This window comes from Convolutriloba macropyga, chromosome 3 (assembly GCF_964194025.1).
Source record: "Convolutriloba macropyga chromosome 3, txConMacr16.3, whole genome shotgun sequence".
In the NCBI taxonomy this organism is placed as follows: Eukaryota; Metazoa; Xenacoelomorpha; order Acoela; family Convolutidae; genus Convolutriloba; species Convolutriloba macropyga.
The window spans coordinates 47,421,158-47,438,077 of record NC_134470.1 but is presented as its reverse complement, the minus strand read 5'-3'; the positions used below and the strand labels follow the sequence as shown (position 1 = coordinate 47,438,077).

The 16,920-nt window shown below is 33.0% G+C and overlaps 1 protein-coding gene across 5 annotated transcripts in view; it reads right to left on the bottom strand.

The window, feature by feature from the left end:
• Positions 1-16,920, bottom strand: part of LOC142337099 (uncharacterized) — a 92,005-nt gene that overhangs the window by 13,577 nt on the left and 61,508 nt on the right. For 2 of the 5 annotated variants that reach the window (XM_075386181.1, XM_075386178.1), the window contains exon 2: positions 2,983-3,543. In XM_075386181.1, the coding sequence (XP_075242296.1) occupies positions 2,983-3,112 (130 nt within the window). In that variant the 5' untranslated portion in view covers positions 3,113-3,543. Of the gene's footprint in view, positions 1-2,982; positions 3,544-4,306; positions 4,425-10,422; positions 10,662-16,542; positions 16,642-16,920 lie in introns of those variants that run through there. The other 3 variants (XM_075386180.1, XM_075386179.1, XM_075386177.1) reach the window with 3 other exon arrangements.

Sequence of the window (16,920 nt, the reverse complement as noted above, 5' to 3'; positions counted from 1 at the left end):
AACTGTCCTTTTTCCTTTGTCTTTTTAGTCATATGAAAATTCCAGTACAATGACCCGGTTTCATTGGCCTTTAATGGAAGAATAGAAGACCCGATTTTCTGATATTAGTAGATAGCTGATGGCTTTCATGACTCTGAAAACAATCGTTTTATAAACTAAAAAAACACTTTGTAACTTCGCAATTTTGCTCCTTTTATTGTCTGTTTGTTATCTATTCTCGTGTATTACAATCCAAATATGAAATCATTGTTGTGATAGGAAGGTTTCAAGAGGGATTGGTGTCACACAATCTAATGTTTTTAAAGATATTGTTGACTTTAGTGGCTTCGACACGGAAAAAAAGTAAATTAATTTTTGATTTTTGTCGTGTTTGACGTTCTTTTTGTAGACGTAAGACATATTCTGGATAATTTCAGTTCTCAAGGGCATGCTTTGGGAGAACAATTGAACCTTTTTAATTATTTTATTCTGTAATTAATGGCGTTCATGTCTTTGGAAATAGTTTTTTCGAAAAAAAATTAAAGTGTTACTTAATTTTGATTTTTTCAAATATATCTACCTACCTTCATTGTTGAGAGGTTACATAATAATTTATCGGTGCTCAAAGAATGTGCAATCTAACTTATATTGATGGCCATAGTGTGGCTTTACGATTTCGGAAGCATTTTCTGCCAAGTTTTATTGATTTTTTGTTTGTTGTCTATTTGTTGTTCTTTTTGTAACAATATAAAAAATTGAATACCGGCATTTTTTCAATTCTTTCTATAGAAGCATTGGTTTTTGTACACCTAGGGGAAATTTTAGTTGATTTCTAACGATTTTTATTACTTTTTAATTAATTGTTTTTTAAAAAAGCGAAATTTTCAACTTTACTGTTTTTGTTCTTTTTTGTCTAATTGTTACCAAGCCTTTTAATTGACTGCTCCCATATCTTTTCTGGTGAATTACAAGTTAATTTGTTTAATATCAGTTTTATCTTACGCTTTTTTGACTTTGTTATTAAATTTTGTTTTTTAAAACGGACATGAAGTTTTTTGATGTAATTAATTTTTGTTGTTTTTGTTTGATGTCGCTGTTCGTCTTGACTCGCTTTCTTAATATTTGCACATATCATCAATCTAATGCACTATTTTTACTATCAATATCTATAGCATTCGAATAATTAAGTGTTCCGTATGAACAAACAGCATTAGCAGGGCTTTTTTTTACCAATCTTGAACTGGTATAATCCAAAAATAATTCGGATTGTAATAAGTCGATCTTTTTATTAAAAAAAAATGGAACTTTTCTTCATTAATTAAACAGAACTTTTCAAACAAAGCTAACTAATGATAGGTCCAATTGGTTTCAGAATTAGCTCCACATTTTTGTATCTAATTGATTACTTGAAAGCTTATGGTCCTTTTGACTTTTAAAAGTATTTGATTTTTAAGCAAATAATGACTTATTGAAATTTGCCTCTATTTTTCTCTTAATTTGGTCAACTTGTAGCTTATTGTCAGCAATGAGAGAATGCTTCTTCTTTCTATTGAAATCTAATTCAATCTTTTTTGCGGTTTTACGCCTTAGGATATGGTTATTTTTGCTTTGATACTACTAGAATTCAATTTTTCTTTGATTTTTAGGTATTTGCCCATTTTTCACGTTTTCTAGGTTTGTCACATTATCACGTTATTGACGGTTCAAATATCACATTATTGGCTTTCAAAATAAGGCACAATTGATAATCTTAAAATCCTTGAAGATATAGATTAAGATTTCAAAGGCTTCGACACTACTTTCTCGAAGAACTTATTTGAATTTTTAAAAATTTTTTGGTTAATTGTCGTTTTCAATTGTCTTTTCAGTCGTATGAATTTTCCTAAAATAATTGTTTTAAAAAATAGCGATTTTTACAAGTTTACTGTTTTCGTGATTTATTGTCGAATTGTTACCAAGCCTTTTTATTGAGTAGTCCCATATCTTTTCTGGTGGATTAAAACTTTTTTTGTTTAATATCAGTTTTATCTGACGCTATTTTGACTTTGTTATTAAGTTTTGTTTTTTAAATTGGACATGAAGTTTTTATTGTATTTAGTTTTTGTTGTTGATGTTTGATTTTGATGTTCGTCTTGACTTGCTTGCTTAATATTTGCACATCTCGTCAATCTAATGCACCATTATTCACTCCACAACTGAAGCTTTGGAGGCTATCTTTTCGTTCATATACCAATTTAAAAAATACTTGAATTTTTGGGTCTTTCTATGTTCCTCATTTGGTAGACAATCATGCCAAAATTGTGGATGAGCGTGGTCGGAACCTTATGTGCAATTGCACATTACCGAGTCGCCTTGTTGATAATTAATTTCTCAACTAACAGTAGTTCCCTGTTTGAAGTACAAGTTGCTAGAAATGTCTACTACGTTCTGATTTTGTGAAAGCTCAGATTGTCCCTAAATTTTGTTCATTCAGACTGAACTTATAATCAGTTTTACAATCGGAAAACTTTTTAAATGTTATATATTTTTTGAAAACATTGTGCTCGTTTGATAAGTATTTTTTGCAGAGAGAATAAAATTGATGTTTTTGCACTAGTATTTGCTCAATTTCTTCTACTGTTTTAAGCTGTGGAGTACTGAATCTAATGTTTTTTTTACAGAAATGATTGTTAGAGTTTGATATTTAATTCCATAATGCATAAAACTTCTTCGAGAATTAAAAACAAATGAGAGAAATAAAAAAAATTAAAGGGCTGTTTAAGGATCGACTCTGTTTTTAAGATCTTTTGAATGATAATACCACTTTTCTCTTTGACAAAGATGTCGATCGGACAGAATTGGTTGATAAAAAAAAACAGCCTGGCTGGCTTGAAGTTCCTAACCCCTAAATAAATCTCGAGATCGGAACAAAACATTGACCATACAAACATGGAGTGGATATAAAGAGAATAATAAGGGAAGAGTGAATATTACCAATGAGCTGAATACATTTTTGTCACGTACCTTGTGCAGTTGTGATTGGTAAGTATAGCACATATAATAGCAATAAAGTCGCAAATATGAAATTTTTGTCAAAAAGGCTGGCCATAGCAGAAGCAGGTTTCTCACAGTTTAAGTTCATCCTTGGTTTCATGTGTGAGAAATGTTGGTTGGTTCGTAGCTGCTTAACTGATTGGATTAGTAATAATAACCAATAATGAATCGAAACTCAGTTAATATTGACCGGTGAAGAGCTATGACGCCAATGGTCTGACTGATAAAAGGTCTTTCTCTGTTTTGTTAAATCTAATATTCAACACTTTAATTCTGGGAGATTTGACTTGCGGTTTTGAGAATTAATTATCTTCAAGGATTTTATGAGCTTAAAAGGCGGTTCCTGTTTACGCAATCGATTTTAATAAAGGTATTTTCAATTGCAGGAAATTGGTGGAGTGAAATGTAAACAGTAGTGTTTGATGAATTTGTGGACACGCAATGGTTGGAAAGGGTCAATTTTGTTTGATCACGCCTTCTCTGTCTTTTCACCAGATTTCGTCACAATGGGTGGAGCGCGTCTAGGACAGTCTGAAAAAAATTTTAAAAATAAATTTTCACTCTCAAAACGCAATTAAATTAATGGCAATACTTGCAGGGCTATTATAGCGGCAACAGATTTCCAACTTCAAATGGAAAATTATTTGAAGTATTGATCAGATAGAAAAAAGAAATTACATGTTTATGTTTAAATGATAATTTTTTGTCTGCAAATTCTCGAGATATCTGAGATAGACTCTTTAACAGATGAAAAAGAACTAATGTATTTGATCTTCTGAATTATCACTTTTTGCAGAAACATGTTCCTTGATCTATCTTCTGCTGATTTCATCACGTTTTAATCTAAATTAAATGTTTCATGATTGCAGCTTTTCTCCTTTTTTGCAAATTACTCGGTCGCTTTGTGTGGGAAAAAATCATGGAAAAATACCCCCAATGTAAATAAACGCCCACTTGAATGTTAAAGAGATCCGCATTTAGCGCATTTGGCCATGCCGTTGCGGTTCGTGGGACTTGATACGAATCTATCGAAACCGAAAAAAATCACGACTTAATTTTAATGCTAATTTTAATGGGGGGGGGGGTGTTAATTCTGTAAAGGCTAATTTCCATGGAGTTTATGCCAGACCCTACAAGATACTGCTCGAAACAGCGACATTGAATTCTCACGAGCAACATTTTTGTTTCAAGCCTTGGTGATTAAACTGATGCAAAATAGTCGTAATCATAAAACCGAGCAAAGAATCAAAAGTTTTATCTCGTAAACTTTTTCTTAGATAGAAAAATTGCTCACCGCTTTCGATAGTGCTTCTTAAAAATATTTAAAAACTGCAAACAGTTAACAACAGATTCTAATTCTTTCACCTAGCCGTTTTTTACCCGCAGGTAGAAAAGGAAAATTAAGAAGCTGTGAAAGGAAATTTGATTCCAGCGTTAATTATATGCCTAAATTTGAAAAGAATTCACGCTTGGCATGTTGTAAAAGTATTCCCGAGAGAGGGAGGATGTACTAAATAATTAATGTTGATTGAAGTGGTAATGTCAAAGGGGTAAATTAAGACATTTATTCTCGAGGCTTTTCCAAATACAACAGCTGAATACCGCTCGGGCAAAGACAGTGTGATTAACCCATATGCAAATTTTTATTAGATGAGTTTGATGAGAATTTTTTAGGTGAGTTCTACGGAGCTGAAAGATCTGTTGTGCTAGCGTACAAAATAGTTGCCAAACATCTCTCTGAAGATCTAATGTGTGTTAAATTTTTCATTGTCAAACAAGGAAGCTCGGTAATGTGGGCTTGCACACATTATTCCGACCCCGCTCATCCAAATTGTTGGCTTAATTGTCTACCACTTGAGGAAGAGTATAAAAACTTTAAAAAATTAAAATACTGTTCAAAAATAATTGGTTTATAAAAAAATTGATTCCTACTTAAATCACTTAAAGTAAATAATGCAACATCAGAGGGTGGATTAGACCTGCCATTACTAAGACTACAAGACAAGACAAACAAAATCGAATAACAAACTTTTACTTCCAAAACTCAATGCCTTCTTCGGAGTTAACGAAGATAGTGTCAGCAGTTTTCAGGTGCATTAATCCGGCAAATTTAAACGAAGTGGACTAAAGCTTATGCCATTTTTGATGAAAAAAGGCTGAATTTTGAGAAACTTAGCAAACATTTTGGCCGAAAAATTGAATCAGATATTTCGACAACACTCGAGGTAAAACCAACAACACTCGTAAACAATTTTAACAGGTTTTTCAGCAAAAATGGGAAAATATTGCGTAAAACTACGGAACAAGCGAGCATAACCAACGAAAATCAGTCAAATGTTCACAAAATTTTAAACCCTGATAACTTTATGGAAAAAAAAGAATTCTTTTAATTAAATATTCGACTCTGGTCGGGCTTTCTGATGATAGCACTCAAAACTGTCTACGATGAAAATATCGGTCAAAATTGTATGAACAAAAAAAGCATTTGAGTATATTAAGCTCCATCGCCACTATAGTGGGTCGGAAGGATTAGAATGAAACCCATTGGAGTTTATCCATATTAATATGAAAACTATGTACACAGCTCGTTAGCATTATCTCTACCTCTAAGCCCTGAAACTTTTTTACAGTGATCTCGGCTTGGACTTCCTCAGAAATGTTATCAAATCTTATGTGAAGTATATTTATAGTAATCTTTCACTTAATACAATCCAAGGTTATTCAACCACAGTTTTGTAGGCTGGAACTTTATCTCGCTAAAATTTTTTTTGTTGACGTTTTGCGTGGAAGAGCTGAAGGTGGTATCGTTGAAAAGCTCGCAAAATTTTATTCCATCTGGTAAAATAGAATTTTGAAATTTCGTTTACTTTGGAAGAAAACATTTTTTTGGATTTTTGCCTCAGAATTGCACACCTTTTGTGCAGAATTATATTCCTTTCGAAAAAAATCAATCCTGCGTGTGTGTGTGTGTGTGTGTGTGTGTGTGTGTGTGTGTGTGTGTGTGAGAGAGAGAGAGAGATAGAGAGAGCACATCTGTGCGTGTGTGCGTAGAAATATATTTGGGAACGCGTGTCAATTGGATATAAAAGTGGAATGCTTTACTACCCCCGAACAGTAAAGAAGAACAATGCTTTAGAGAAGATTTCCTAAGTGTAACAGTACATAAACTAAGAAAAGTTAAACAGAGCAAGATGATTGATTCGTTTTTGCATGAAAATATAGACAACTATTTTAAATTTGATGGTCTCTCTGAATGTCGGCATTCAATGTGCTTTCCAGATTGAAAATTAGAATTTCAAAATTCTTTTTTAAAGTATCCGTATTTTGAAAATTATCCGTGTTTTGAGAAAAACTTTCTTGCATTCTCTAACCTGTTGTTTGAAACAGACTAAAATAGAATTTTCCGGAATGGAATTAAAGATGGTATATATAATGAATGTTATCACTCAAACTTTTGTTACGTCAAGAAAAATTTTAAACCTTGGGGTGAAGTCTAGTTTTCAAAAAACTTCAAGGGGCTATAACAACCGTTTGATAACGAATAATAATCAACAGCAAAAGAACCAATGCTTGCAATGACCACAGTTTCATAACTTACCGATGTAAAATTACGTAACGTCCAATTACAAAATCTGCTTCGTCAAAAGACAAAGTTTTTACACTCTTTTTTATCACCACTGTTGTTTTATAAAAAGTGGCGATGATAGAGTGTGATAAGATTGAGTGTGATAGAGTGTGATAGTCCAGTCAAACCAACGCGTGATAAAGTTTTTCAACTGTTGTAATCGCAACGAGAGATCGACAAATCCCTTACCACGCAGCTGTTATTGCCCTCCTAAAATTATTCAATTACTGGACTTTGCCTCGGATTTAAGTAAATTCACGGTGGCAATAGCAGCTGTCTGGCAATATTCATTAACACACCGTAACTATGGCCATCATTTAGAGGTTAGCAAACTCCGAGGCAATGATGCGCCAATAAGATTTTGTATGACTATTGTTAATATAACGGGATCACTTTGTGTTACTTGTTACCAACAAAAAACAATTTCGTTTTCCTCTATTAAATACATTTAAAAAGGCAAAAGATAAAAAAGTAATGTACAGTAAAGAGTACACCTTTATGTGAAACTTAAAAAAATTATATTAGTTACTCAAAGAACTTGTAAAAGCCAGCTTGAAAATTTTGAACAATTTCCTATGTACAGCGTGAAGATATGCAATGTATTTGAAGTCTGATTTCGAATCTTTTCAATGACAGCCTACATATCAGTTACATTTGGGTCCTTCAAAAAATTTTTTTCTAAAAATGTTGTTTTGATTCGTTTTCAAGGCAGCTCTCGATGTTGTTTGAAGTCTGATACTAGAAGTCAGACTCGGGAAAAAGAATGGCTGATGCAACAAAAGAATCACTTAAAAACTAATTGTTTTTTTACTATTTTGAACGCGAGTGTTTTTGACTTGTAATGTTTTTTTTTTCTGATAGCGGATAACTTCATGACCAAGTTTGAGATCTGTCGCCTTAGTGTACTTTCTCTTTATTTAAATTTTTCGATACAATTGTCACTCCAACGTTTTGATCAACATTTGTTGCAACCCCGACAATGTTAAATCTGAATAATATATATGACTTAAAAAAGTTTCTTTTAGCAAAAATCGTCTTGTCTTCACCCGTAAGCTTTCACCTAATTTCCTCAAAACTTTGATTCCACAGGCCATTTTCTGAAGTATCTTCTTCAATTCTTCATGAGATTTTAGTTTGCTGTCAATAACTATGCCAATGTACTTCAAACTCAGTGATTCTGCCTTTATTTCAGTGTCGGTATTCAAAACGGTTTTTGTCCAGCTCTTGTTTGTACTGAAAGCCATTTATTTCCTTTTTTTGTTTGATCAACAATGCTTGGACTTTGTAGAAAAATTGTTAATCTTGATATATTGTGCTAAAGCTTTTTTGACGAAGGGCAATCAAAGTTTAATATAAATAAAAGTGTCGTCTTCCACTAAGCTAGGTCTTCCACCCAGAGGTTAACCAACAGAGAACATAAAATTATGTGTAAATTCTCTTCTCAAAGCCGCCCAATTGTATTGAAATCCATTAAGGAGAACCCTTTGCGTCCTTCTTAAATAATTTCTGTTACTATCAAAATGCTATTGTGTTAGTCAAAATATAGATCTTCTAGTCTCCGTAAAGAGTAGAAAGTCACCGTTCCTGCTTTCACAAGCATTTTGAAGGATCTAAAATTGTACCTGTCAGTGTTTTCTTTGTTAAGTTCCAATCTCATTCGTTGTGAAGAGCTTAAAATAGCAACAACTCATGAAATTTGTATTCTGTAGCCCAAAGTGGTTGACAGACAATTTTTTCTCTCATAAAAAATTTTATTTGCAAACCAGACGCTATTTCAACGATTTTGAACAAAGCGGAACCGACTGAAATAAACCTGTATTCGACTGATCTCCGAGAACTCCTGTTTTGGAAACAGGAGTTACACATTATTTTTAGATATTGAGAATATTTCCCTTCAGTGTTGAATAGATTAGTCAGATAACACAAGAGATCCACAAAAGCTGGCTTAGCATCATTAATTGCCCGTGCAATTATTTTTGAAGGACAGAGAGATAAATGCTATTCAATGAATCTAGGAGAAAATTGGATGCATTAGTTTCCTTCGTTGTTATATAACGGAAATCCAAACGCTTCTTCAGAACAGTTTTAGAGGGAATGATGAAGTTTGTTGTTTATAGCCTAAGAAATCCCCATGGTTTGAAATCTTTCAATTAGTAGATTTGCAATTTCTTTTAGGCGTTTTTAGCATTTTACCAAAACAGTTAAATAAAGCTTGGATTTTTTTAAATTATTTCTTTGTTACAGATGGTTTCATTGAAATTCCATCTGAATTCTTCATTACTCAACTCAAGAAAACTTCAGAGAATTGTTTTTTTTGATGAAGTAGATTGTTTTAGTTTTAAATTTGCCCTCTAATGTAATTGTATTGTATCCCAGTTCAGTTCTTTTTCTTGAAGCAGAAACTCTGATTGGTCTTTTCTAACATAACAAGTTAACATTCAAACGTGTAGTGCTGAAGCTAGTTCGATGACTTTTTGAAATTCGTTTTACATCTCATCTCATTTCACTGTACCTTAAAAGTGTTTTATATTTTTTCAGTCTATATTTTTTTAAACCTTTCGGAACACAGTGGCTGATTATTTTTTGACAAAAAAGGTTTCTTTGTTATTTTTTGACTTTAGCAACTGATACTTAAGAATAACAGTGGTTGCTAAATGATCAACTTTCAACTTTGTATCTGCTACTCTGCTGGGTTCATGATAGTCTGTTATGATGCAATCAGTTATGGTTGACGAAGAGTTAGTCTTTCTTGTAGCAGCATCAATATTGGTTTGTTTAAGATCGTTCGGAAAAATTTCAAATTGAAGGCGACTTTTATCGCGTTTTGTAAACAAAAGTTTAGATTGTAGCCTACTCGTTTCGCCTTTTTCGATGAAATGCGATGAGCAGCGAAAATTTTGATTATCTGTTTGCCAAAACTCGTTGGTCAAAACAGTAGACTGAAATGATTTACCTGTTACAGACGATTTTGTTTCCTCTTGGTTTCGTTGAAATGGAGGATCTTTTCTGTTTTGATTTGCACCCCCATGTCCATTTGCACCCCCACTTACACGTGCTATAGCATATTGTTTGCAATTATTGTTTTCATACAATTACAAATACAATTATGCAAAAACGGCATTTACAATATAATTATGCTGCGAACTTATGAAATTAACACATTTGCAGTAATTCAAATTTGCTTATAATGTAAGCAGACAAAAATCCATCCAATCTTGTACCGTTGGCGGCAACTTATTGTACCTAAACTGAAGGATCTATAAGGACGAAAAAGTAATTTTTGGGGGGTGCAAATAGACTGGTTATCTAGGACTGGGGGGATGCGAAATGGAGTGTTCAATCAACATAAAAAACATTTTCAGACATTTTGCATACTTTTCCCTGAACTCGGGTGAACGTTTTTCGTTTAGTAAACATGTTAAAGCAAACCACTGTTTTTGTTCAACGCTCGTTGCAGCTAAAACAGAAGATTTACTTATAACTGTTACCTATTGATTCTGTTGCATGACATCTGAGTTTTTTTGTTTACAATGGTTGTTTTATATTTAAAAATGAATCCTTTCAACTATCTCTAAGACATTGACGCGCAAGTTAATTTCAATCTGACAACCAAACATACCAAAAAAATATGTTTTTTCTTAACAGGATATATTTTTTGGAGGATTGAAAGCCAAAGGCAGTGTAAATTGACCTTTTTGTTCTTTCAAAGAGTGACTCAATAAAAGATTGTAAGCTCAACGCCTGAACTTTAATTAGAATATCGAATTGCACCAAAAGGTACTCACATTTCGGTCCGTACACAGAAGTTAGTTGTCAATTAATAAGATAAAATGCCACGCAAGCTCTTTTCTTTGGGGACTTCAAAATTGCAACTTTTTGGCCAGGTTCACAATTATACAATTATGGAAATCTATGGTAAAGAACTTTCAAGATAAATTAGGCTTATCATGAATGCATTCAAGTCAAAAAAGAGAATTGATCTTGTCAAAAGAGCATGGAGTCATTGTTAATATTAGAACAGGCAGATAAGAAATAAAAGTTCAATTCCCAAATAGGCTAGAATAGGATAATAAACCTCACCCACGCGGACTGTGTGTTCTTCAATTCTTAATTGAATTGGGTCAATTGAAATGAGACAACAACTTTTTCACTATAATAAGTCTGTTTTAATAAGCCATTTTCGATAATGAAAGACAAATGAGGATATTTTTGACAATTTTTGATTTTCATACACAATGGAACTACGCGTTTTGAATATAGCGTGCGGGCTTATCATAATTTATACTCATGTATCTTTCAAAATACTCGTTATGCTTGGTGCGGGTGGTGGATTGCTTAGTTTTAGAATTATTAGCTGACTAGATATTGACTATTTTTCATATTTCACTTGTGAGACATCACTGTGACAGCATTTTCACCTCTCGAATATGGCTATCCTTGTCATTGTAATAGATCTATAGATGAGTTTACTTGTTCTTTGCAGTTCATTGAAAAGAAGTTAATAAAAAACGGATGATAAAAACAAGTGAACAGATCGGAAAGTGGCGATCAATGAATGAATATTATTAACAGATTATATTGCTATACATAGTTTTTTGTAAGTCTACACTTAACAGAGGTGCGGTAACGTATTCGTGCGCACAGAATATTCTGATCCTTTCTCGTCATCAAATTTGTGCTCGAAGAACAAAGAAGCGAAACAAGAATCATTTGATAGTTTATATCTTGATCGACTCCCGAATACAAGCTGTGTTCTATTACATGAAAACAGATAATTTAAATGGAAATTTAAAACTTATGGCAAAAATCTGTCCAAAAACACAAAACCCAGCAAACTCTTCAAAAAATCTAATAAGCAGAACAAAAAACTTTTAATTACATAGAACCGAGAATGTCAAAAATGGAAGATCAACAATATGTCCTTTCAAGATGTCTTATTAGACGTCAGCAGTCAATACAAGAAGAATAACTTATTCCACAAGTTAACACTAGCCGCCTCATCGAATCAGCGGAAAACACATCTCAGGAAGAAGTGTGTGACCCAGGCCGGCCCTGATCAGAATGACTTGGGTCGCGCACTTACCCTTCGTGCGACCGCTCCACAGTCTGATCAGAACCCCGCCCAGAATCTGGTTAGTGTGACCATAGCGTGGTCTAGGGTCTGAATACTTTTAATTCTTTTATGGTATGATCTGGATTGTCTGATCAAAGCCCTTTCCAAAGTCTATAGGTCTGATCAGAAACCTTTCCAAACTCTGGAGAGTCTGCTCTGAACTAAGAGGTCCAACCGAAAACACGACCAGTCCCCAGATTAAAAGAAAAGATAATTAACCCACGAGTTTTTCTGAAGAGCACATCTCAATTTTACTTGATTAAAATCAAAGACCACGCTAAAAACTAACTTTTGGCAATTGCTAATGAGCCGAAATTTTTCTTTGTTTGGAATTATTATTTTTCATTCAAGAACCCAAAAAACCATATATGTAAAATGACGACTACTTTTCTGAAAATAATACATTATACCAAAGATCACTGCTCCTTCAACAGTTAGAAGTCTTAGTCGGGGTACCCCCAGTGCGCAACTCAAGTTGGTCTGGCACCCCCATTGAGCAACTGAAGTCCGTCTGGCGCCCCAGTACGCGACTGAAGTCTGCCTGATCAGAGCAGATTTTGGTCTAAATGGTCTGATCACAGCTGGCTTGGGCGGCGAAACTCAACCGGGGATATCGGCCTTAACTTTATGCTTGCAATTTTAGGAAAATGGAGAAATATATCCAACGAAAAAAGGATATATTACAACGGAATTTAAGTATCAATGTTGGCAATCAACCTAAAACTGACTAAAAGTAAAGAACATTGATCAACCTGAATAAACACAAAAAAAATATTGAAGTTGGTAAAGCCGAAAATGGAACAAAAATTTAGAAATTGTAAAGCTGACAATGGATAAGCTAGAAATTATAGTAAAGCTAACAATGGAAAAAAATGTTAAATAGAAACAGTTTCTTATATAAGCACTTTTTGAAAAATTTAACAAAACACATCGTGAAGGCTTTTAAAGAACATAGTGGTCAGTTTCAAATTGTATAACTTGATGAAATGCATGTAAGGCATCCGCCATCTATCCTTTTTAGCGTTTTCGGGTTCTCAGAGTCTGCGAGAAAAAAGTACTCTTCCTCAACTTTTCAAAGTAACTATTTACCTTGTGCTCAGTCACTATTTTTCCAGATTTTTACAACTACTTAAATGTTTGCTAGTTCTTAAAAAATGAAAGGGGATACAACAATAAAGATTTTAAGAAATGGAGGGACTTATAATTTGGCAATCAATAACTAACATATAGAAAACTCCCTTTTGAGAAATCAAAACGGTTTTAATTTTTGTTACAGAAGGCTGATGAAATCAGTTGATTATAATTGATAGTTACAAAGTGGAAATATGTTTGCTAAAATTGGATTGTTGGCCGCCAAATTGTCTGTATTTGGAAGAATTAGCCAAAATTATCAGCATTGCTTCATGCCTAACATCTTAGCAATTAACTGTTTGTACTTGATAAAACTGACGTGATTTTTAACGTAACTGACAAAAATGACAAAATGATCAAACAAAACGAACACAATTTTTTTCAAAATACTTTGAAACTGAAAAAGTTCTCAAAAATGGACTGAAATGATTCCACTCATTTTTTTTCTGTGGGAAATTTATTGATCGGCGAAAGTTGGCTGAATAAACAAAACTTTGAGCATACAAACAGTGGGGTCAAGAAAACACTAAGGCGCCAGAAACCTCGACAAGGAGGTTTGCTAATGTGCATTGGCACTCAATGTTCCGACCCCGCATATCCGCATCTGTGGCAAAATTGTCTGTCAAATGAAGTTGAGATATAATACCTTCAAAATATAAAGAAAGTAATTGAATTTTATTATTGACATTTTGACTGAGTCAAAAAAGACAAACGTGTATACAAAAATAGGTTAAAATAAGATAAATGAAATCGAACTTCTTGATTTATCTAGACTGAACTTTAGTACATAAAAAAAGGACACATATGAATATAACTTTAATGCATTTTTTTCCAATTAGAAAAAGCACATTCCTTTTTCAATTTACAAGTAATTATACCAGACAAAAAACTTAATTCCAGTAAACAACTTCTATCCCATTTTCAAACTGATTTTCAAGCATAGATGTCTTTAAAGTAATAAATGCATTTTTATCAAACTTGTGTGGCCTCTATTTAATTTGGATTGAGCTTCTAATTCTCAATTTAGATTTATATGTAATAGTAGATTTTTTTATAAAGAAGTCGACAAAATGTCCAATCCGCAAAAAAATGTAAACTGATTCTTGATTAACTCAGAAACCATTATTAAGACAAATTTGGAAACTTTTCTTGAAATCAAATAAAACTGTTAAAAATCGTTTATTACACTTCGTTAGAGAGCCGTGAAAAACTATAATTCACAAGACTAACTGACAACAAAACAAAAAGACAAGCGGCGAAACTCAAAAAGTCACGTGTCACGTATATTTTTCGAAAAAAGGTAGTGCTTAAATCGTAAAGTGCTTTCAAATAAATTGAAGACATCAAATGACCCCAAGAATGCCACATTAGAGTGGCTAATGTTATCATCTCCCAATAATGAGACTAAAGGAAAGGACAACAAAAAACAAAACTTTTTTGGCAAGATTCAAATCTTAACGCAAAATTTTATCCTTAGGACAAAGAAACCTACTACAACCTATATGAGAGCGGAGATGCTAGTCAGCAACTGAATAAAGTAAGAGGAGATCATCAATTTTACAAAGACGGGCAAAAAATCCAAGATATTTTACCAAAACAAACAATTTCTAACTGCTGAACAAACAAAATCATTAACTGCTATTTGATGTGTTGAAAAAATACGAACAAAATGTTTGAAACCCATGTTTAACAATTTGAAAATTTGGGTCAGAAGTATCAGTCGAAAAAAACAGCAAAAAAGCAGCAATGAAAAAACCGCAATGAAAAAAGCAGCAATGAAAAAACAGCAATCAAACTGAAAAATGAAAAAACGTCGCACCTCAATTTGCTTGCTGTTTCGTTCTACTGCTCTTGCTAAACTTTAATCACTGCTCTAATTTCAGTTCAGATTGAAAGCAAAAACTAGAAAAAAGCAAGGGTATTTCAAACAAAAAAGACAGCATTAATGGATTTTTGAATTGTAAAAAATACACGACCAAACGAGAGATAGATTTCAAAGCCTTGAATGAAAAAAAAATTACTAACTATTTGCTTCGGCCAGTTGACCAAATGAACATTAAAATAGTCATTTATCTGCTAAAGAAATAGCATCCAAAAAGGTAGTCAATATTGAGAACAGGCGTTGTTGGTTCATTTGTACAACAAATAAATGTAAGCAACTGAAAAATCCAATCACAGAAAAATTTCAACTAAGAGAGTTTGTGATAAAGATATAAAAAGCCTGCAGAGGCCCGAAAAGGTAAATATTAATAAAATTATAAAAATAGTTTTTCGCAAAAAAATGCAAAAAAATATTCGATAGAGCTTCTTGATGCCAAAGTATTCATAACAAAAATAGTAATATCTAAATTTGGGTAAAATTGTCGCCAGTAAATTAAAAAATGTAATTGACCTCTTGAGCTCAGAAGGTGTGAAAATGAAAAGAACTTTGAAACAAAAATTTGAACAAAAAGACAGAAAAACGAATTTGTCAAATTTGTTAAAAGTTGTGGCTTCGAAAAAAATTTCTGTCTAGCTAATATTTTCAAAACTACCATCATGCAAATTAGCAGAAACATGGATGAACATAAGAGACAAAGAGAGGCAAAAACAACAAAAAAGTTCCCATTTTGGTCAAAGATAATTAAAGTGACATTGCCACGACTTGGAAACTAAAGAAGTGCGGTTGAAATCAATCTAATAACGGAAACAGAGTTAGTAGATTGATTTTAACCGCACTTTTTTGGAGATGACATAACCAACAAAAATACCTCAAAAACAGGGTGGAAGTTATTCAACCACAAACAATGCCTTCATGAGCTCTGCCCAGCGTCAGTGCAGTTCCCATTTGACAAAAAATTCTAGAAATAAGAAAAAGCGTGAAAAAGTGCACATTAATAGGCTCAAAAAACCCAAGAAAAATGTGTTTCTTCACATTTTAGCGTTCCCAGCAACTTGAGGCGTACTTTAGCACACTCTTTATTTTAAAGGTCACCAAAATACAGTCCAGAATTTCAAATTTAATGCACACTGGCTTCTTTGTGTTTATCCCGTTTTAAAACTAAAAATCATGGAAATTTGAGAAAGTAGCACTGACACAATCTGGATTCTTTTGATTGTATAAATGGAGAGCGCCTAAATAAAAACATTCGAGAGCCTGAGGCTGGCTTGCAAAAACGCTATTTTAATGGGGGAGAAATCAACCAAAAATTGACCAAAAATGAACCTATATGTGAACAAAACCACTGAAATCTCAAATTTTCATGAAGAAGTTTCAACTTCGATAGCACGTCAAAACATACAAAAGTTGAGAAAAACCGTTTTAATTCTATACTCTTTCTTTGACAAGCTTTCTAGTGGGACCACTCAAAACTCTCTACGATAAAAATATCGAACGGCCAAAATTGACTGAACAAAAAAAACAGTGGAGCATATAGTTCCTTCCTCCCACTTAATGTGGGGTCGAAACCTTAATTATCTAAACTTACCTTAATTTTGCCTTACCTTGAATTACCAACTGAAATTCTCCTTGAATTTTTTTAAAAGTTAAGTAAATTTACTTGTACCATAAAAAACCTTTGATATTAATCAGAAATGTATTCATGTCACAAATTAAAACACACGACGCACCCATTTTAAAAGTAATATCTCGTGGCAAACTAAATCTTTTCTCTAAACTGACCTCAAAACTGGCCTCAAAATTTTTCTCTAAACTGGCCAAGACTATGTTCAATGCAAATGTGACGAAGATAGAGGCAAGGGAGAATAACAAATGAATGTATCCAACAATGTGTCGAATAATTTCAGAGCAGTATTCTAGTTTGTAATCTCTTTCTCTTTCATGGTCATTAGTTCCGGCTTAAACAATAGAGTTGTAGAAACTTGATTCTTTTGTCCATTAGTTAAAGTTCAATAAACTAGTTCATAAAAATTACAGAATTGAAGACTTGAAAAGTTGGCTTACAGTGCATAGATAACCATATTCAAATACTTCTGTTTTAAAAGTTGCAGCTCAGTGTGCTAATTGATGAAATTAAATTCGATGGTTTGAGTCACTACT